At 50.1% G+C, this 22065-nt stretch overlaps 1 protein-coding gene across 1 annotated transcript in view; it reads left to right on the top strand.

Moving 5' to 3' along the window:
• Mgmt (O-6-methylguanine-DNA methyltransferase) overlaps positions 1 to 22065 on the top strand; it is a 296994-nt gene that overhangs the window by 64819 nt on the left and 210110 nt on the right. The window contains exon 2 of the mRNA XM_045137099.1: positions 12412 to 12548. Coding sequence (XP_044993034.1) covers positions 12430 to 12548 — 119 coding nt within the window. The 5' untranslated portion in view covers positions 12412 to 12429. The remainder of the gene's footprint in view (positions 1 to 12411; positions 12549 to 22065) is intronic.

The raw sequence follows: 22065 nt of genomic DNA, 5'->3' as shown, positions 1-22065 counted from the left end.
GCTTGTTTTCCCCCATTGAGACTGTCCGACTGTTATCTGAAGGTGAGACATTCCCGCAGTGAGTGAGCCTCGGCCCAAGACCTTGCTTGGAATGGCTGTTTCTGCTGAATTTCCTACAGAAGTTTTCCCAAAAGACAGAGTGTCAGTGAGATTGAGACCTTGTTTGGACAGTGTTGTCACTGGTGTCACAGGTTCCAGTGCACACTGTCTGTCTGCTGTTTGGGGACAGTTAACCTCTCTGTTTCTTGCAATGGAGAACATCCCAACAGAAGGTCACTCTCTCTGTGCCCATTGGAGCGGCACATGTACATGAGATGCGTGTAGTCATGTATCCAGTGTCCACTCACTTATAGGCCTATGTAAGATACGTGTCATCTTGTATCCAGTGTCCTCTCTCATGTAGGCGTACGTGAGATGCGTGTCGTCATGTCTCTCTCTTGTACGTGTACGCGTACGTGAGATGCGTGTTGTCATGTGTCCAGTGTGCACTCTCTTGTAGGCATACGTGAGATGCGTGTCGTCATGTGTCCAGTGTGCACTCTCTTGTAGGCATACGTGAGATGCGTGTGGTCTTGTATACAGTGTCCACTCTCATGTAGGTGTACGTGAGATGCGTGTCGTCATGTGTCCAGTGTCCACTCTCATGTAGGCATACGTGAGATGCGTGTCGTCTTGTATCCAGTGTCCACTCTCATGTAGGCGTACGTGAGATGCATGTTGTCATGTGTCCAGTGTCCACTCTCATTTAGGCGTACGTGAGATGCGTGTCGTCATGTGTCTAGTGTCCACTCTAATGTAGGCATACGTGAGATGCGTGTCGTCTTGTATCCAGCGTCCACTCTCATGTAGGCGTACGTGAGATGCGTGTCGTCATGTGTCCAGTGTCCACTCTCATGTAGGCATACGTGAGATGCGTGTCGTCTTGTATCCAGTGTCCACTCTCATGTAGGCGTACGTGAGATGCGTGTCATCATGTGTCCAGTGTCCACTCTCTTGTAGGCATACGTGAGATGCGTGTCGTCTTGTATCCAGTGTCCACTCTCATGTAGGCATACGTGAGATGCGTGTCGTCATGTGTCCAGTGTCCACTCTGTTGTAGGCATACGTGAGATGTGTGTTGTCATGTGTCCAGTGTCCACTCTCATGTAGGCGTACGTGAGATGTGTGTTGTCATGTGTCCAGTGTCCACTCTCATGTAGGCGTACGTGAGATGCGTGTCGTCATGTGTCCAGTGTGCACTCTCTTGTAGGCGTACGTGAGATGCGTGTCGTCTTGTATCCAGTGTCCACTCTCATGTAGGCGTACGTGAGATGCGTGTCATCATGTGTCCAGTGTCCACTCTCTTGTAGGCATACGTGAGATGCGTGTCGTCTTGTATCCAGTGTCCACTCTCATGTAGGCGTACGTGAGATGCGTGTCGTCATGTGTCCAGTGTCCACTCTGTTGTAGGCATACGTGAGATGTGTGTTGTCATGTGTCCAGTGTCCACTCTCTTGTAGGCGTACGTGAGATGCGTGTCGTCATGTGTCCAGTGTCCACTCTCATGTAGGCGTACGTGAGATGCGTGTCGTCTTGTATCCAGTGTCCACTCTCATGTAGGCATATGTGAGATGTGTGCCGTCATGTGTCCAGTGTCCACTCTCTTGTATGTGTACATGAGATGCGTGTCGTCTTGTATCCAGTGTCCACTCTCTTGTAGGCGTACGTGAGATGCGTGTCGTCTTGTATCCAGTGTCCACTCTCATGTAGGCGTATGTGAGATGTGTGTCGTCATGTGTCCAGTGTCCACTCTCATGTAGGCGTACGTGAGATGCGTGTCGTCTTGTATCCAGTGTCCACTCTCATGTAGGCATACGTGAGATGCGTGTCTTGTGTCCAGTGTCCACTCTCTTGTACGCGTACCCGTATGTGAGATGTGTGTCGTCATGTGTCCAGCGTCCACTCTCTCATAGGCATACGTGAGCTGCATGTCGTCATGTGTCCAGTGTCCACTCTCATGTAGGCTTACGTGAGATGCGTGTCGTCATGTGTCCAGTGTCCACTCTCATGTAGGCATTCATGAGATGCGTGTCGTCATGTGTCCAGTGTCCACTCTCTTGTACGTATACCTGTATGTGAGATGCATGTCGTCATGTGTCCAGCATTCACTCTCTCATAGGCATACGTGAGCTGCATGTCGTCATGTGTCCAGTGTCCACTCTCTTGTATGTGTACATGAGATGCGTGTCGTCTTGTATCCAGTGTCCACTCTCATGTAGGCGTACGTGAGATGTGTGTCGTCATGTGTCCAGTGTCCACTCTCTTGTAGGCGTATGTGAGATGCGTGTCGTCATGTGTCCAGTGTCCACTCTCATGTAGGCGTACATGAGATGCGTGTCGTCATGTATCCAGTATCCACTCTCATGTAGGCGTACATGAGATGCGTGTCGTCATGTGTCCAGTGTCCACTCTCTTGTATGCGTACCCGTATGTGAGATGCGTGTCGTCATGTATCCAGTGTCCACTCTCTCATAGGCATACGTGAGCTGCATGTCATCATGTGTCCAATGTCCACTCTCTTGTAGGCGTACGTGAGATGCGTGTCGTTATATATCCGGTGTCCACTCTTGTTCACGATGATGGAAATCTAATTTTTCTACTCTGGGAAATTCACCCCTTTCCTTCAGCAGCATTTTACTCTAATTCACTCCATTTCTTATGCAAAATCTGAAAATGTTTTGTGAATTCTGAAATATTAAACACAAGAAAAATGTGAAGTTTTCATTGTATATTTCCGTATGTGCAGACCTCATTTTGCATGAGAGTGACTCATGCGTGTTGGTGAACTGTCTCTCTGTGGATGAAGTGTCAGCACCGAGGAGGACCGTGTTGATTCTGTCGGCCCCAGCTGGAATTGGCTAGGCCACCCCACCAGAGGCCATCATCTAATGGGTCACTTCAAGAATCCAAGAACCTGGGCTATGATGTCATTTTTCTGTAAACCCTGAACCTACTGTAAATTATGTTTTAACTGTTGTAATTAAGACTTTAGACTGTGAAGTTGTCTGTGAGGGGAAGGACCTGTCTCTTTCTCCAGAGAAGGAATTAATTGTTAGAGTGTATGGTCTTTGAAGAATTTACTGTAAGATAAAAGACTGGTGTTTTATTCTTGCATTTATTAGTATTTAATCAAATGAAAAGTGCACTTTCAGTCTGGAAATGTTGGCTTCAGCAGTGAAATTAGACTGAATTATTGTTTAAAGAGTAAAAGGTACAGAATTATATGTTCAAGTTTTCAAGCCACTGATAGGCTCTGGGTATAAGGTAATTAATTTAGAATATAAAATTTCCTGCCGTGTGACTGGAGCCTTGGGTTAATCGCTTGGCAGCAAGCGTGTTTCCGAGGAAGCAGGGTGGCCTTGGAATGGGATGGTAGCTGTCCCTCCAAGATATGCCAGCCCTCTCAGAGCTGATGCCATCAAGGCCGATCGTGCTCATAGCCTCCCAAGCGTGACTAGAATGGCGGTTCTTCTTCCATTCGGGACCCAAGTCGTAAATCACTGCTGGCTCCTCTCCCAAGCATCCTGGGGCAGAACAGAGTGGGGTGCAGTCGTTACTTAGGGTGAAGACGGCTTTGTTCTACTGGATCAAGCTGTCAGCTTTGCATCTGGTCACGGCAGGCCTCTCCCCAACAGGACTTCAGGAAGTGGCGAGAAGTGTGTGACAGTGTCTATGCCCAGGTCAGTTAGAGACGGTGGGGGAGAGCATCTGGTTTGGCAAAGCCTCTTGGAAAGTGATCACCAGCACTGGGAGAAAGAATGATGGAAAGAGAAGGGTAGGAGAGACAAGGGTAGAGACGGAGAGAGAAGAATGAAGAGAGAAGGATGGGGGCAGGGGAAGAGAGAGAGGAGGAAGTAGGTTGGGAGAGAGGCCTTCTAGGCAGCCCCTCATGAATACTGGGGTCTATATGCAGTGCTGCCTGCCAGTGGGCTCTGGGTACTGGGCAGCTCATGGCCTTGGTGAGTTGGGAGGGAAATGGTTGAAAGGGAGGTCAGTGGTCTAGGCTGAGCAGACATGGGGAGGCCCTGTGTACTGAACTAAGGGGCCTGGACTCAGTACAAACAGGGCTGTGCACGCAGGCTACTTCTAGGTTGGGGGCAGAGGAATAGGCCCTTGCCCGGAGGTCTGAAGACAGGGTAGCTCCACCAGCTGTGCCACCAGACAGCATATCCAGGTTTGCTTGGCCCTTCCTGGCCTTCAGCTCCTTTGTGGTTTAGCTGAATACACCAGGGAGTATTGGAGAAGTGGGGTCCTCACAGAGGCCCAGGAAGGGAGGGCAGGGGCCAGACTGCATCTGACCTCTGATGCCCCCTGTGTCCAGTGGCAGGAAGTGTCCCCAGGGCTCCAGTATGATTCCAGTGCCACTTGAGAGTATGCAACTCTTGGACGTTGCTGGGAGTGGACTAACCACCCAAGGCCAAGCCTACGCCGTTGCACTCTACCCAGTCCACAGTGCCCCAAGAGTCCACACAAACAGGTTTGGTTATCGAGCAGGTCCCCAGAGTTGGCTGATGCTGTGGTGTGCCACCTGACACCACAGATCTCCATCTGCAAGCATGTGGCATGTGGCTGCTGTCACCAGATCTCCTTCTGGGCTGGGTGACTTTAACTTGCCTTGCTGTCCATCAGAGGAGTTCCAAGCATTTGTCCCCTGTGCCAAGGCCATGACTCATCCTGCCCCCCCACCCCCTTGTGTGGCAGTGACAAGGCAGAAACTCCTCTTCCCTGTGTGGGATGGGACTCCCTGGTATTGATGACCCCCTAATTGGGAAAGGTTGCACCTCCTTCAGACCTCACCTCTGCTCCACACGCTTCCTAAGCAGTCATTAACTTCCCGCTCACAGAGCGCTGCAGGATGGGAACTTTCTGCCATGACTCATTGAAGCTAAAGCGTCCCGAGTCGTAGCGGCTGTAAGGACTGACACCTCACCGCACACCAGCCTGCTGCCCTCCGCCTCGTCCTGACAGCCTGTCACATGCAGCACCGTAGTTAGAGGGAACCTGAAATGCTAGAAGTTTCCCAGCCCATAAGGAACGTACTCTTGGCAGCATGGGATGTGTGATCTTGTGGGGTTAAGCTGGGGTGCACACCATCCCAACAGGTCAACCATCCAGGCAGCATCCCAGCTAATTATTGTCTCAGAGGCCAGCACAGCAAGCTCTAAGAGAAGAGGTAGTTTAAAATGAGGGAAAAACAGGTCCTTTATGTTTATTTGGTTGGTTTTTTGAGGCAGGGTTTCACTCTGGCTCAGGCTGACCTGGAACTCACCATGTAGTCTGAGGGTGGCCTTGAATTCTTGGTGATCCTCCTACCTCTGCCTCCTGAGTGCTAGCATTAAAAGTGTGAACCACCATGCCCGGCTCCTTTTTTTTAAATAGCAAATTATAAATGAGTCATTCGTGATCAGAACTGAAATTCAGAAAGTTAAAATGCAAGGTGGGGATGTCGTGAGATTTGGGCATCTTGGGTTTAGTGTCGGCTTTTTGACGAGATCTGTGGGTCTGTGCTGGCTAGGCGCTGAGGGAAACTTGGCTCCCCAGATCATGCAGGGTTTGGGGTCCCCTCTCCCATGGGATTGGTTTCTCTCGTGATGTGTCAGGCGTAGTTCTGTCTTCTGCCGTGTTCTCTTAGTGCAGGGGCCAGCACGTTCGCCCTCACAACACCGCGCTCCGATCTGCTCGGGAGGACGGCCAGAGGAGGCTGCTCCTGTCCTCTGTGAGGTGCCCTGGGCTGCTGCTGGGCAGAATTTAGGCTGGCAACTTGGGCAGGTGTGTCAGAGCCTGCAGGTGCCCGGGTTAGGGCTGGTGCCTATGGTGGGGCTCCTCATCCTTGGCAGAATACCTCAACATGGGCGTTCCTTAGGTTCCAGCTAGGTGCCTTGGAGGGACCGGAGCTTTCCACAGCCAGGTGTCCTTTGGTACATGCTGGTCCAGGAGAAGGCACAGATGGGAAGGGGCCATGCCTGTGTGACCACTGAACCTGGAGTGCAGATGAAGCACAGCTAGGAGCTTCAAAAAATCTTAAAAGCTCCCTGCTGTCCACCCTGCCCTCCCCCAGCTGTTTGGAGAAGCGCACTGACCCAAGACTCCTCTGCCGCCTGCTTGCTCAGAGAACTCTGCCAGTGCTTGTCCTTTGTGAAGTCCAGACCCCCCCCCCCGCCATCCTGCTGACTGGCGGCTCCAGAGCCACAGCAGGAAGGGTGGGGTTCCTGCTGGTCCAGGCCAGGCCGCCTTCCTTACAGTGCAGCTGCATTCGGGCTGCTGTACACATCTCGGGGGTGAGTCCCTCACACCTGCTCCAGCCACAGGCCTGTGTCATGCCGGCCAGGGAGGCAAGGGTTGGATTGAGGCTTCTGTGTGCCGTGCATGTGGCAACCTGTTGTTTTCCGTGTGGTGTCACCGTCTGAATTCTCAGTTTCTTGTGGGAAGTCTGGCTTTCATTCACTTTTGTAACCTGACCTCCTCTTTTCAAGGGTTGGTTTGTCATTTGGCTGGCAGAATGGCACATTTTTGTTCATGATAGTTTCTTCATTGAGGACCCGAACTTATTTCAGTGAGCTGCTAAGAAGCGAGAAAAAGAAGGCATCATGCAGAGGAGGGAATTGGGTCTGAGGCTGCCCGCAGCAAGCTTCCTGCTGTTGAAGACCCTTGTGATCTCCCATTTTCTCGGCATTTTGGTGTGACATTTTCCTTCCACAGGAGTGAGTGGCCAGAAAGCAGACAGTTGCTCAGCTTGTAATGTGTGCCTCGACAGCCCCACCCATTCCCCTCGTTCACAGGACATCGTGGTGTGGACTCTCCGTATCCCGAGAAACCGCCTAAGGAAGACTGTGAGGGTTCTGACAGGTTCCCAGAAAGGCCCATGACATCCTCCTGTGTGCTGTCTGCCTGTGCAGACCCACTTCCGGTCAGCAGATGTAGTTTATCTCAGCTGTCCAAATGTGCATGTGAATGGCAGCGGTCACCAAAAAAGGTTTCTTGAAAGTGCTGCAGTTCCAAGTATTTCTGAAATAGTCTGGAACATTCTGGAGCAGTCTATTATGTGAGTTGTACATACATTTTCTCTTCCTGTGCAGTCCAGTTCTCTCTCTCTCTCTCTCTCTCTCTTTCTCTCTCACACATACACACACACACACACACACACACACAGCAGTTGGTTTTCTCACAACTGCCTCATTCTGCTTGATTACGCAAATTACACGATCAGAGCAGGAAGCTCTCTGTATTGCTAACAGTTACCTCCATAGATACACCTGGGTGACCCTGGGGAGGGAAACTGGCTTTTACTTGAAGTGTTCTTTCTAAATGGAGGTAGTGCCCTATCTGGAGAGCAGGAAGCACATTCCTCAGCTGACCCCTATGTCTTGGCTGTGGTCTGCAGGCGTTTCATGTCTGTGCTGCGATGTGCCATGTGCAGTGGGCCGTGTAGCTCACTAGAGGCTATCACAGACCTGGGCCTGGGGTGCTTTGGGGATGTACCACAGGCTCTGGGCATTGGACTGTTCACCGCCAGAGCAGCATTTTCCAAAAGGGGGCCTTGCTATGTGTTTACTTCTCCAGCAGTTGTCATAGCAAGATGCACCTCATGGGTCCAGACCCTGGACAGCCACAGCTTCAAGCCCCCTCTAGACACAGTGCGGGCAGCGCGCACATCAGGTCCTCCGAAAGGCAGTGACGGGAGCCAGCGCGAGGCCTACTCTCGGGCTGGCTGTGTAGAGACGCTGTCCCAGATCTGCGGAGCCTGGCTTCTTCCTCTTCCATGCCCTATGTGCTTTTGAGTGATGCTTGAGTAACATTTTGCCTGTGCTCAGTTTGGCATCCCATATGGCAGTGCCCATGTAGGTCTTTGGCACAACCATGAGGACCACTGACTCTGGGTAGAGGATGGAGCCATGCCTCGACGATTCTCCTGACTGATGTGCCACACTCCTGGAGGCATCATGGACGGTTTTTACCCCCAACATTCTTCTACCCCACGTGTTTTCTTTCTTTTTTTTTAAATTTTATTTATTTATTTATTTGAGAGCGACAGACACAGAGAGAAAGACAGATAGAGGGAGAGAGAGAGAATGGGTGCGCCAGGGCTTCCAGCCTCTGCAAACGAACTCCAGACGCGTGTGCCCCCTTGTGCATGTGGCTAACGTGGGACCTGGGGAACCGAGCCTCGAACCGGGGACCTTAGGCTTCATAGGCGAGCACTTAACCGCTAAGCCATCTCTCCAGCCCGTGTTTTCTTTCTTGACTTTGGCAGTGGGTGAGGCCATCCCCATTCATGCCCAGCCTCCCAGGGCCAGCTTCAGGACCAGGTGCCGGCAGGCAGGGCTCTCATGCGTGCTTCCTTCCACGCCTGATCTCGAGGTGCTGCCTGTGAGCTGGAGTGTGTAACACTCTTCTCTGGTGCTTCCTTGTTGGCCTATTCAGCGGGAGGCTGCTAACCCTTTCCCATTCCACATTGGCTCCCTTGGTCCCTGGGGTTTTTTCTTTCCTGCTTTGGGCCTTCTCACGCCAGCCAGCTCCCACTTCACACACCTCTGCCTGCAGGCAGGCCTTGAGCCTGGTTCTGAACATTCCATGCAAGCAGTTAAAAGGGAAAGGTGCAGTGCCAGTGAGTAGAGATGGTCCTAGAAGATAGGTTTGAAGTATCTGGCAAGGACAAGCAGAGGAGGAAGGAGCTGCTGTCTTGGGTCTCTGGCTTTCAGTGGGGTGATGGGAACCGGCCTCTGGCGCCAACTGCTTAATTCAAAACACTGTTATTTAAGACACCATTCATGTTAAAAGGGAGATGAAACGAAATTCACTTCATTTTTTAGAGGTCTCCAATAGCCATGGAAAATCAATTTTTTTTTCTGCCACCAATTAATGTCAGCCCCTCTTGTGGCTTTAGGTAGATGTCACGGTGGTGATGCAAGAGGCTGAGGGTGCAGGGAGCCACCCGCCCAGCTCTGTGGCACCGTCAGACTGTAGCTTTTGGGAGTGGAAAGTGTTTGAGTTTGGAGCCAGGCTTGTCCTGGATGTGCTGCAAAGACACCTGACCCAGGGCGTGCCGGGGACCTAGGCTGGCAGTGTGCCTAGGACTGCAGGTAGGACCGTGTTGCCTGCTGCAAGGCTGTGGCTGGTGGAGTCATCACGGGACCCGCTGGTATGATTCTAAAGGTCCTGTTCTCTTGAGGTCCTCAGTTTTCCACAGGGTGGACACTGGGGGTTGACTTCGATGGGGACAGGACTTGCCCAGGTGTCCAGGAACTCAGCCATGAGCTTGACCTTGGAGTCATTTGTCAGGTGTCTTTTCTGTTGGGGAAGCTTTCCAGAGGCCAGTGATGAGCTCCTGTGCTCACCAGAACTCTGTTCCCATGGCCACAGCCCACCTGCCCGCACTCTTCCTTCCTGCCCTTGCCCTCAGGGGGTGCCATGGTCCCATTTGACTTCTCATGCTCCCACATGTGGTCCCTGCTGGTCCAGCATCTGCTGCGGCAACCTCTCACACCCCTTCACACGCTGTGTCCCAATAGCCCAGACTGTTGGTGCCCTTTACACCTGACTGTCTCATTCTCTTCCCTTCTCCCAGCATATGCTCAGCAAGCCATCCTCCTGCCTCAGCACTTTCTCCAGGAAGCCTGCCTGGATCCTCAGGCCCCTCACCAAGCTCTTACCAATCTTTCAGGAACCCTTCTAAGTTCTTAAGTCATAATCCCATCACTCCTGCAATGAGACCATTTATTCAACACGTGTTTGCTAAGCATCAAACACAGTTCTAAGCCCTGGAAATACAGAAGGGGATCAGCTATGACTGTTCAGAGTTGAAGCGAACTCAGAAGTCTGGCATGATATAAGCTAAGGTTCTTGTCTCATAGGAGTGGAAGTCCGGCCACGATTAGGTGCAGCGGCTCATGGCGCTTGAGCCAGTCTCTCAGCCCTTGGCCCTTCCCTCATGTTCGGCAGAGCATTGCCATAGCTCTGGCCATTGTATCTTCTGTCTAAAAAGAAAGGGGAGAGAATGGTGTCATTTGATGTATACTTTTAAAATCTTATTAAACCAAAGACCGTTCACAGCTGTCTGTATCACTGGCTACTGTTGTCACATTTGCCACTTGGGGCAGGGAACATTTTATAAAGGCAACACCTAGCAGATAATTAGAATGCATTGGATATAGCTTCACGTCATACGGTGTTAGAAAGAAAATGGAAGTGGAGAAAGAAGGGAAGGAGGTGGTGGCTGTTGTGTGAAGGCGTCCACATGGGGGAAGTGTTGCCGAGAGCTCCGCTGCAGGGCAAAGGCCCCATGGTGAGGCAGGTGGTGCCTGAGGAGCTGCAGGACTGGGGAGAATGAGACCTTCCTGAGACACAGGGAGCAGGCTCTCCAGGAACGGGGCCTGCCAGACCAAATCCAGAGGGACTTGATTGTCTTCACCATGGAAGTGCAGAGGGGCTGTGACGAGCCTCAGCTCCAGGTCAAGCTCCTGATGGTGACAGAGTGGGCAGCAGAGCCTGAGGGTGGCCATGCCACTGCAGCCTGTGTCCTTGGCTACAGTGGCAGCCAGCGTCCCTGGTTGGCTCCACGGATGTTCTTGAGATCAGGCTCGGTTCCCACCGTTTCCTAAACAAGTTCCTCCGGCCTTTTTGTGAAGCTTCCAGAAGTCTTATGAACTTTCACATAGCCTCTCAGCTAATTCCTCTGTCCCCGAACTAGGCCTGACCACTTTCTGCTGCATGCTGGGTACCAGGCAGTCTGGTGCCAGTGCTGGTGGCCCTTACCCGAGTCCTGAGCTTCCCGTCTCTGGCTCAGATAAATAAGTCTTGAGCTGCTGCCCCCTAGCATAGGGGTTGATGAGGAGAAATCCTGCCCTGGAGGGATTCTGGGAATTCTGGTGGACAGGAGACAGTGAGCCCCTGTGTCAGAAGCTAGCCAAAGAGTTTGTAAGTGGAGGAGATGGAGGGGCTCCTTCAGGTCCAGGTCGTTCCCCAGTTCCCTCTTCTAGCCTCCCTCGTGATCCCAGCGAGTCTCATAAGATACTTGTCTAAACCCTAATGGTGCCTCCTCACTGCTCTTTGTAAATCTGTTTTCATCCCATTAACATTTATTTTACACTTTTAAAATATTTATTTATTTGACAGAGAGGGAGAGAGAGAATGGGTGCACCAGGGTCTCCAGCCACTGCAGATGAACTGCAGATGCATGTGCCACCTTGTACATCTGGTTAACGTGGGTCCTGGGGAATTGAACCTGGGTCCTTTGGCTTTGCAGGCAAATGCCCTAACCACTAAGCAATCCCTCCAGCCCTATTTTAAACATTTAAAAAAAAACTATTTTATTTATTTGAGAGAGAGAAAGAGACAGAGGGAGAGAGAGAATGGGCATAGAAAGAGACAGAGAGAGAGAGAGAGAGAGAGAGAGAGGGAGAGAGGGAGGGGGAGGGGATGGGCATGCCAGTGCCTCCAGCCACTGCAAAAAAACTCAAGACACATGTGCCCCCTTGTGCATCTGGCTTATGTGGGTCCTGGGAAATCAACCCGAGGTCCTTTGGCTTTGCAGGCAAGTGCCTTAACTGCTAAGCCATCTCTCCAGCCACATTTTACACATTTTTAAATACAAATCAAGTTGATTTACTTTCCACAGGGTCTATTTTCTTGTGGTATTGTTTCCCACCGACCTGCTAACACAAGTGCCCCGGTGCCCATGCTGGCTGAATCTCTCCCGACTTCCTGTGATGGGCAAGGGTAGAATCCAGGGCTTGGCACAGGCTGGGCAAATGTTCTGCTCTTGAGCTATATCCCCAGCACCACGCTTCTCTTCTAAATGTGCTTCACTCAAAATACAGAGCGGTTCACCCTCCATTTCACCATCAGTCCCCTTACTCAAGCAAGGATCATTTGGGTTAGGTACTATTTTAAATATATTTTTTTAATTTCTTATTTACTTATTTATTACACAGAGAGACCTAGCAAGGGAGAGAATGAGAATGAAAGAGAGTAGCCACTGCAGGTGAATTCCAGATGCATGCACCACCATGTGCATCTGCTTACTGGGATCTGAAGAGTGTAACATGGGTCCTTAGGCTTTGCAGGCGCATGTCTTAACTGCTAAGCCATCTCTCCAGCCCTAGGTACTATTCTAAAAGACCTTGTGTGAGCTCAGCTTCCTCTAACTGTAGTCATTTGAGGGAATTAAGAGGGAGCCCAGTGGTGGGTGGGTGCTCCAGGTGGTTGTGGTATTTTCCATCTGAAAAAGGACTATATTGTAGAAGTGACATAGATTAAATTCCAACGTCAAGGAGAAAGCTTTGGACTCAATCTGGAGCATTCAATAAATAATTGGTGTGTTACTTATGTCTTATAAACGACCAAAACTTCAGTACACACTTTCTTATTCTCTAGGCCCTTGGCAGAATAGACATGACTTGTGAGATGAAATACAAAATATTGGACAGCCCTTTGGGGAAGATAGAGCTGTCTGGCTGTGCGCAAGGCCTGCATGGGATACGGACTCTTGGCAAGAGGAGCCCCAGTGCTGGGTAAGTGTGAGTGCTAAGCGCGGTCTCCACATGTATAATGCGTGCCGAAGGCAATAAAACTAGAAATGGTCCCAGTCTTTCCCACTGGTCACAGGACACCCTACGCCACCAAGCACAAGGAGCAGTGCCTCTGAAAAGCACTCATTTGTTGCCCCAGAATCCTGCTTCACTGATAAACCCCAGGTAGTGCCTAGACATCTGACTTGTGCACTTTTGTGGAGGCAAGTGTGAGTGCACGTCTAGCATTTTGATTCTACACCATGTGTGATGTGGGGAGGAATGACTGGAAGTCTCATGCTTGGTGATTCTAAACTGGGGCAGGCAGGTGAGTCCCCGACCGATGGTCTATTTTGTGTTGCTTTGCTTGAGGTGGGTCTCGCTCCAGCCCAGGCTGACTTGGAACTCCCTCTGTAGCCCCAGGCTGGCCTTGAACTCACAGCGATCCTCCTACCTCTGCCTCCTTAGTGCTGGGATTAAAGGTGTGCACCACTACACCTGGCTGGTCAGGATTTTTTATTAAGGTGTTTGACTACTTCCTGGATAAGTTGCTAGGCTGTGTGTACACACTGCTGAGCTTGGGGCAGAGGCCCTTTGTGGAGTGACATGGGGGTCACCTTCGTTTCCTCTTTGCATGATCCTTACCTTATTTCTCTAATTGTGAAAACATAAAAAACTGAAAGCACTTCTTAATGTTTTGTTCTGAAATGTAACATTTAATTTCCTCCATTCATTGATCGTGGGCAACAGTCGTATTGAAATTACCATTCTCGTTATTTCTGACAGAAGGAAAAGCAAGCATCCGCTCCTTTGCTGGTGTTTGTCTTAACTGGCTAATAAACACAATGCCAAGAACATTAGATAAAGAAAATACATAAGAAACATAAAAATTGATTTTAATGGACCCCTGTCAGAGACAGCCATAATGAGCCCGAGCGTGGTAATAAATACCAGCACTGCCCTCCCCAGCCGGCTTCTCCGGGAGAGCTGTGTGCTCCGATCAATATCGTCTTTAAGACTAAAAAATAAGCAAACCTTTGAACTGTGGGAATCCATTCTTCTCAGGCTCTATGAGAACCATCTGGCTGTGGGGTTCAGAAAATCACAGGCACCAAGTAATTTGTAGGGAAAATGTCATTTTGTCTCTTTGCATGTTCAGTTGAACGATAAATCATAGAAATTATATGCTGGTTTTTTCTTTCTTTTGGAGAAAAAGTAAAGGTATTCCTCATGGTAGATTTGAGTAAGGAAGGTAAAAAGCAGGCATGATGGGATATGTTTGTCCAAGCGTCCATTAGGAGTCACATGAATTGAGTGAGGGGCTTTCTGGATCAAGTCAGGATCTGGCTTCACTGTGGGGACAGCCACACTCGGCCGCCATGCCTGGACGCAGTAGCCACCTTCCCCCAGGAAGGCGCTCATGTGGGGCAGCCTGGGCTGGGTACTGGTGGCAGGTTTCTCCTCCCACCTGTCCTCGTGGTTGTCCACTGAGACCTCACCTGTCAGGTGTGGCTGACACTAGGAATCCACGGGCAAGCATGAGAGGTGGGGTTTCATAGCAACCAGCCGTGTGTCTGTGTTTGTAGTTAATGAGGGGGCGTTCAAGGCCCAAGAACAGTAGAAAAGGTAATGAACACAGAACTGACAGATTTTAACCATTGTTTCGTTCGTTTAAAAAGCCAAGGTAAAAATTACATAGAATGAATTTTGCATTTTAAGTTTACAATTCAATGAGTTCTGACAAAAACCTACTGCGACGTAGCTACCATCCCAACACATATCTAGAATCCCCTGGAAGGTTCCTGTGTGCCCCTCTTTATGGATTCATGCCCACATGTCTTTGTGGACATGTGTTCGTTTCCCTTGAGTAAATTGCAAGGTGGGGATTACTAAATCGAATGGCACGAACATGTTTAACTCACAAGAATCTGCCAGCACTTTGCCCTTATGTTACTTCACGTTTCCATCAGCGGAGCCTGAGTGTTCCATTCGCTCCATGTTCTTGTCACTGAAACTTTAGCCCTGGGGGGGTGTATTAGTTATTTCACTCAGTGTGTGTCCAAATATCAATAAGCAGCTTAAGAAGGAAGGAAGGGTTTATTTCAGGGTACACATCAGGGAAAGATCCATTGTGGCAGAGGAGATGTGACGCAGGAGTGGGAAGTCCGTCAGTTACATTGTCAGGAAGCAGAGGGCAAAAGGGAAGTGAGTGCGATCTGGAACGCCTCAGACCTGCCCCGCCCACCCACTTCCTCCAGCCAGACATCATCTCCTAAAGGTCACACAACCTTCCCAAACAGTACCACCACCTGGGGACCAAGGTTCAACCACAGGGGCCCACGGGAAGCACTTCATGTTCACTCCTCAGGTGGTGTAAAGCATTACTCATTGTGTTGCTAATTTGTCCTGTCCAGTCTTTTGCCTCACTGCAAGTCAGGGTTTCTTCGGTGGTTGTGTTCTCAGTTATGGGTTGGATCCTTTGTAGTCATATGAAATTTGCTTTTTCTTTGAGACAGTGCATCACCCTGAGGCCCAGCCTGGCTGTGAACTCAGCATTCATTCTGTCAGAGCCTGACATGTCACGGTTACAGGTGTGTCCTGCCATGTCTGGCTAGGAACCATGACTTTTTTTCAGTTATGTACATTTTTGTCTTCATAACTTCTTTTGATAAGAAGTTTATCACTTTGAGGCATTAGGCTTATCATTTTTTTTCTCTGCATTTAGCAAATTGTCTGTCCTTAAGAAATAGCTGCCCGCTGTAGCTTCACCAGTATCTCCCCTGTGGTTTTTTCCAGAAGCTGTATCGTTAACTGTTTGTTTCGTTGGTTTTTTGAGGCAGGGTCTTACTCTAGCCCAGCCTTACCTGGAATTCACTGTGTAGACTCAGGTAGTTTCAACCTCATGGTGATACTTCTACCACTGCCTCCCGAGTGATGGGCCTAACGGTGTGCCCCACCTCTCCCTGCTCTGGACTTAATGTTCTTCATTCCTGAACCTGTGATGTATTTCTGCTTACCTTCTGTGAGGTGCAGTGTGTTTTCCCTGTACAGTCACTTTGTTACCTCATCGTGCTCAGGTGGGAAGGGGTCTTCGCCATTCGTTCTCCATCAGATCCGAGCAGAGCTCAGCCTGGTGTAGGTGCTGCTCCTGGTCTTCCAGCGGCTGCTGCTGCTCCCTGTGTGAGGCCCGCCCCCCACTGAGTTGGTTACATGGATTTTGCTATGTGTGAAATAGACGAGGCATGCCGCTAGCCGCTTTTCTTTGGCTTCTAGGTCTCTCTTAAACTTTTTAGTCGACTGTTTTCATACATGCACATAGTAAATTGTGATCACCATCTCCTCCCATCATCTCATTTTGTTCCCCATCCCCCTTTCCCTGAACCCCTTTTTTCCAACTACTCCTTCTTTTATTTAATTTCACACATCACCTTTAGAAACAAGCTGTCCATTTCTACAGACTCTTATTGGAATTTGATTGGGAGTTGTCGGTGTTCATTGTAGGCAGGTTGACGTCTGCTTCGTATTGACTCTCTCAATTTGTGAGATGATTTATCTCTACACTTATTTGGGTTTTCTTTCATTTTCCTCAGCAGGATTTTTCAGTTTCCAGCATAGAGATCTCACATGTCTTTGATAAAATTGATTTTTAGACACTTTGTTCTAGATAGTATTCTAAATCAGCTTAAAACTTTTTTCAACTTTTAAATTATTGCTTCTGGATGTAGCAATTGATTTTTGCATGTTGATCTTAGGGTAGTGGTCTTTGGTGAGTTCATGTGTAGGACCCTGCCTCCTACCCCTTTCCTATAGTTTTACTTTCTGCTGCTTATTAGCCATGGGCAGCTGGGCTTGAAAAATGTTACATGGAAAATTTAGAAAGAAACACTTTGTGAGTTTTATGTCTGTGCCATGCCATGTAGTATGTTCAAATCTTGATCCATCCTTTGGGATGTGTCTCCCTGTGTCCAGCACATCCACACTATATTCTGCCTCCCAGCTAGTTACTTAGTAGCTGGGTCAGTTACCAGATGCAGCTAACACTGCTGTGGGCATTGACATGCTTGTTGAAGTAATGCGCATTTTCCTTAATAATGACCCCCTGAGAAGAATAGTGAAGCCAGAAATTCATGCATGCTCAAGCCAAGCTAAACTGCTCTCTTTAAGTATCCGCCACTCCCGTCTCTGCTGTTGGGTAACCTGAGAGGCCGTGGCAGCATATCCTATCGCTGTATATTGGTATGATAGCTCCATTTTACTATCATCTACCTCTTACGTAGCCTGGTTTATAAATTATGTAGCTTGTAAATGGTGGATAGGAAACCAGCCTCTGTTATTTAGTACTTCCCAAAGTCCCAGACCCTCCTGATGTCTTGGTATATATCCGTATAGATCAGTGGGACTACTGATCAGCTGACCCTCCCTATCTATGGGTCCTGTGACTATAGATTTGACCAACTGTGGATCAAAAATCTTTGTAAATGGCACCTACTCAGAACTTGAAGACCTTTTCCCCCTTGTTTTAATTAAGCACTGTGTGTAAACAGCCATTCCCACAGCACGTCCAGTAAATTCGATATCACAGGTGGTGAGGTGCTTGGAGTATATGGTACACTGTCCCACTTCTGTGTAAGGACGGTGCCATCTCTAGGAATGGCTGCAGTGTCCTTGGATTTTGGTACCTTGGGGTCCAGGAGCCAGCTTCCCCTGGGATGGGGAATGCTAACTGTGTTTTCTCTGGAGATTTCTGGAGTTCTTTAGGGTTTCTGGTATGAAAATTCATTGTAGCACAGAAACTTCTGTGCGTAGAGACAGTGTGCTTGTCCCTGGGTGACTTCCATGCCTCATATTTGAGGTATTAGCACACACCATTGGCTGCTGAGTAAATACCACTGTCCAGCGGGCGGCCTTTCCTTGTCCTAGTCACAGTGGAGCTGCAGGATGTCTCAGCTGCAGTGACACCCCTTGTCTGCCTTCATACCGACGTCCTTTCTGTTCTTGTCTGTGCAGAATGCAGGAGGGTGTTTCCCTGCCTGGCACCCTAAGGACCATGACTCACCTGCCATGTCCGTGCCGGGCCGTGTCCTCCTGGTATGCTGTGCTGCCGAGGCTGTGGTGGGTGCCCGGGAGACCTGCCTCTACTCCAAGGTCTGGCTGTGACACAGGACCTCTGGCAGGGGCACTGTTGCTACTCACCTCAGAGAAAGCACCAGGAACAGACAAAAATATCAATTCTCCCCAAGTTCAGCTTTGGGGAAGCAGTGAGTTTAATTGAGGTTTCTTACAACAGGAGTTGGGTCTAGCAGTTACCTTTCTGTTACTGATAAAAAAACAAAAAAAATCCAACCAAAGCTGGGTGAGGTGGCACACACCTTTAATTCCAGCATGTGGGAGGCAGAGGTAGGAGAATCGTCATGAGTTTGAGGCCACTCTGAGACTACATAGTGAATTCCAGGTCAGCCTGGGCTAGAGTGAGATCCCACCTCAAAAAACCAAGAACAGGGCTGGAGAGATGGCTTAGCGGTTAAGCGCTTGCCTGTGAAGCCTAAGGACCCCGGTTTGAGGCTCGGTTCCCCAGGTCCCACGTTAGCCAGATGCACAAGGGGGCGCACGCATCTGGAGTTCGTTTGCAGAGGCTGGAAGCCCTGGCGCGCCCATTCTCTCTCTCTCCCTCTATCTGTCTTTCTCTCTGTATCTGTTGCTTTCAAATAAATAAATTTAAAAAATTAAAAAAAAAAACCAAGAACAACAAAATCTGAACAGAAACAGCTTTTGGATGGAAAGGATTTATTTTGGGTTACTATTTTGTGAAGAAATTTTATCATGACAGGGAAAGTGTGGCAAGTGGAGATAGGCCGGGGGCCTCACATCTCCACAGCAGCAGGAAGGAAGTAGTCTGAGTACCAGGCTTCGTGCCAGGCTCTATTACCCCAAAGGCCACCTCCAGCAAACCTCCTCTAGCAAGGATCTACCTCTCAAAGGCCCCACAACTGTCCAAATTGCCACCAGCTGGGAACCAAGACTTCACAACACATAAACTCATGGAGGATACAAACCAGCAAGCTGGGAACCAAGTCTTCGCAACATATGTTCTATGGAAGGGCACTGCCTTGTGAATCTGGCCCAGTCTTGTCCCATGCAGGCAGCCTTAGCTGTTTGAGGACAGAACCCCACTTAAGGCTCAGGCCCGGGCAGCCTGGCCTGGCCCCTCTGCAGCCGGAGAGCCTGGCCTGCACACCACAGGCTACTCCCGGAAGGGGGCCTCCTCAGGTGACACTCTTGGCTTTCACTGCGCCTGAAAGCCACAGCAGAGACCCCCTCTCTTCCCTGTCCTCTTCCTCCCGTGGCCATCTCTACTCCCCTCAGGTCTCCCTTCCTCTCTCCGCGTTGCCCTCTTTTGTCTCTGGGCAGTGCGGCCTGCCACTGAGAGAGATCCCTCTTCATTTCTGACCGAGGGCCCCTTACCGGGGAGCTGCCGAGTCTACGCAGGTGGACTTCACGTATTTCACTCTGAGCTACACACCATGGGTGCAGTGTCCTTTATCAGCGGGCAGTGACTTGTCTTTCAGGTGGAAGACTCCGGAGACACGCTAGGAAGCCCAGGTATTTGTCCTGTGTTCAGCCAGTCCTCTCCTCGCTCCTCGTGCAGAAAGCCGTGGACCGGAGGCTGCACAGTCACAGCTGACGGAAGGGCGTAGCTTGTTTCCAGTAAGTCCCGTGGGAGGAGGACTGTGTGGGAGCCACACGGGTCTTCTGAGCTTCTGGGTACGGATTTGTTATGTGGCTGAGGGGTACGCGGGACGCCAGCCCTCGCAGAGTTCACCTGTGCCCCCAGCACAGGACTGCATGGCCACAGGGTGGGTGTGGCGTGTTGATTGTGGAGTTGCGCGGCTTCAGATCGCGAAAGAGGGTGGAAACTGCGCGTGGCTCCATAGTTTTTGTTCTGGCCTTGGCTTTCCCAGTTACACAGTGACGTAAGGTCAGGCAGAAGGCAGGATTCAGAGCCCCTTGGACTTTGGACTTGTCTCGGCAGAAAGAGGGTGAAAGTTGGGTTATGTCGACTGGCCGCTCTTGCAGGGGCTGGGCAGGGCTGCGAGTGTGCGTGCCCGTGTCCGTGAACCAGGGGCAAGCCGATTCACAGCTCTCTGCCCAATCCTCCGGAAGGAGGGAAAAGATGGCTGAGTGACAGCTACAAACATGTAGGTCCACAGTGCGAAGCAGCTGTCAGCCTGGGGTGTTTTTTGAGTTTTCAACCTTTGGTGCATGAGTGCGCTGCAGGGTAACAGAGGTAAACGAGCTAGCTCCAAGCAGGGCCGGTGTGATGCTTGGCCTCTGAGGCATGGTGGGATAAAAAATCCTTAAAGCCTTTGCTCTTAGCAGTAAGCTTCCTTGTTTATTTTTGATTATGTCTGTGTGTGCGGTGTACATACACGAATGTATGTGTGTTCATATGTGTATAGATGCACATATAATGCATGTGTTTGGGTGAAAGGCAGAAGTCCTTACTGGTTATCTTCCTCCATCACTCTCCACCTTATTTTCTTAGGACAGGGCCTCTCCATAAACCTGGAGCTCACCAATTAAAATAGACGAGCTGGTAAGAAAGTCCTGGGGACCCTCTGTCTCTGTCTCCCCAGCACTTGGGTGACGGGCGCACACTGCCACACTTGGCTACCGACGGTCTGAATTCGGGTCCCCGTGCTTGTATGGCAAGCGCTTCACCAACTGAGCATCTGTTGGCCCACGACCATAAGCATCTTTCCGAGGCAGCCGATGCACCCGTATTGCCGATGCACCCGTATTGACTCCTGTGCTGGGGAGAGGCTCGAAGAGGGAGCCGCTGGTCCCTCGGCCTGGCCACCATGAGCCTGACACAGGCCAGCGCTGTCTAGCTGCAGGATGCATGATGTCCCGTGCTGAGGAAGAAGTCCTTGATGTCAGCAGTCACGTGCCCACGTGTCACAGGGCATGAAGGCAGCAGTCACACTTGCCCATTGGTTAGGAGGTACGTTCTCTGACCAAGGCTTGGGTCTCCCAAGATTCAGTGCCAGTTGTGATCCCTCCTAGAAGAAGCTCCATGGACGTGTGGGCTTCTGGGGGATGTGTGCCATTACCCATGCATGAACCCCTGCCAGATTTTGAATTAGCCATGACAGCGCCCTAGTGGCCCTGTGAGGTTGCTCCCTGCCCTTGCTCCCTACAGCGTGGGCAGATGCAGAGCTGGCAGCGTGTCTGTGATGGTCTGAGCGTGTCATCCCTCCTGGTTGGTGAGCACATGCTGATGCCCTGTTGTTGCACCCATCACCCATCACTGCTTTTGGCTTATCTCATAGCCTTCACCCAGTGTGTTTGGTATTTGTAATCACTGGTGGTTTGGGGAAGTTAGTTAGCAGATACACTAGTTGCTTTTCTTTCTGTCTGACCATAGACCTCATGAGAAGCAGTTTAAGAAGGGAACAGTTACTTTGCTTTTAGTTTGAGAGTCCAGTTCCTCATGGTGGTGAAGGCACAGTGGCAGGAGCCACTCTCTCTCCGCTGTGGTGGCAGCACCAAGAGGTTGTTTGCTTACATCTAGGTGGAGTGAACTGGAAATGATGGTGTTCAGCTGGCACTCTCCCTTTACCTTTACCCTCTTATTCAGTCTGGAATCCTGGCCCAGGGGATGATGCAATTCACTTTCAGTGTGAACCTTCCTTCTTCAGGTCAAACTCTGTAAAAACCCTTTCAGGCACATCCAGGTGTGTGTCTCCTCGGTGGCTCTAAAACCAGTTGAGCTGATGGAAAAGATTATCCCCCACAGCAGTAAAGGAGGTTAAATATACCCCTGCTAGAGAAGCAGTGTGGGACTAGAGAGATGGCTCAGCAGTTAAGTTGCTTGTCTACAAAGCCTAACTACCTGGGTCTCTAGTACCCATGTAAAGCTAGATGTACAAAGTGGCATATGCATCTGGAATTTGTTTGCAGAAGCTAGAGGGCTTGGTGTGCCCATTCTTTGTCTCTCTTTTCTCTGTCTCCCTCTGCTTGTAAATAAATAAATAAAAATATTTTTTAAAAGGAAAAAAGAAAAGCAGTGAGTATTGGGAACACTGCTGTGACATCCTGCAGCCAATTTTCTCTTCTCCTGAACTCTCCACAAGATGAGAGAGGACCCAGCAACCCACGTGCTGGGACTTGATGGGCACGGGTTGCTGCTGGATGGGTGGTCCCTGTCCTATCCAGAAACATCCATCTGTCTGTCACAGCATTGCATCCTTCTGAGTACCTGGGTCGCTGTGGTGGTTTGAATGAGAGGAAATGAAGGTGGGTCACGAAAGGGTGAGATGGGTCTCAGGAAGAAGTCTTTTTGGGGGAGGCAGTGGGTCAGGAAAGGCTAGTGACGGGTCTCAGAAAGAAGTCTTTTGGGGGGCAGGTAGTCCCTCTACTTGCCAGATGGCTGCTCTCAGTGCTGACTTGTCTCTACAGGTGAGGTTCTGCATGGATCCCCTCAGATGTTGAGACCCTGATGAGGGCCCTAGGAAGCTAT

Source organism: Jaculus jaculus, chromosome 1 (assembly GCF_020740685.1).
Source record: "Jaculus jaculus isolate mJacJac1 chromosome 1, mJacJac1.mat.Y.cur, whole genome shotgun sequence".
In the NCBI taxonomy this organism is placed as follows: domain Eukaryota; kingdom Metazoa; phylum Chordata; class Mammalia; order Rodentia; family Dipodidae; genus Jaculus; species Jaculus jaculus.
This window is presented reverse-complemented; position numbering and strand designations above follow the sequence as displayed.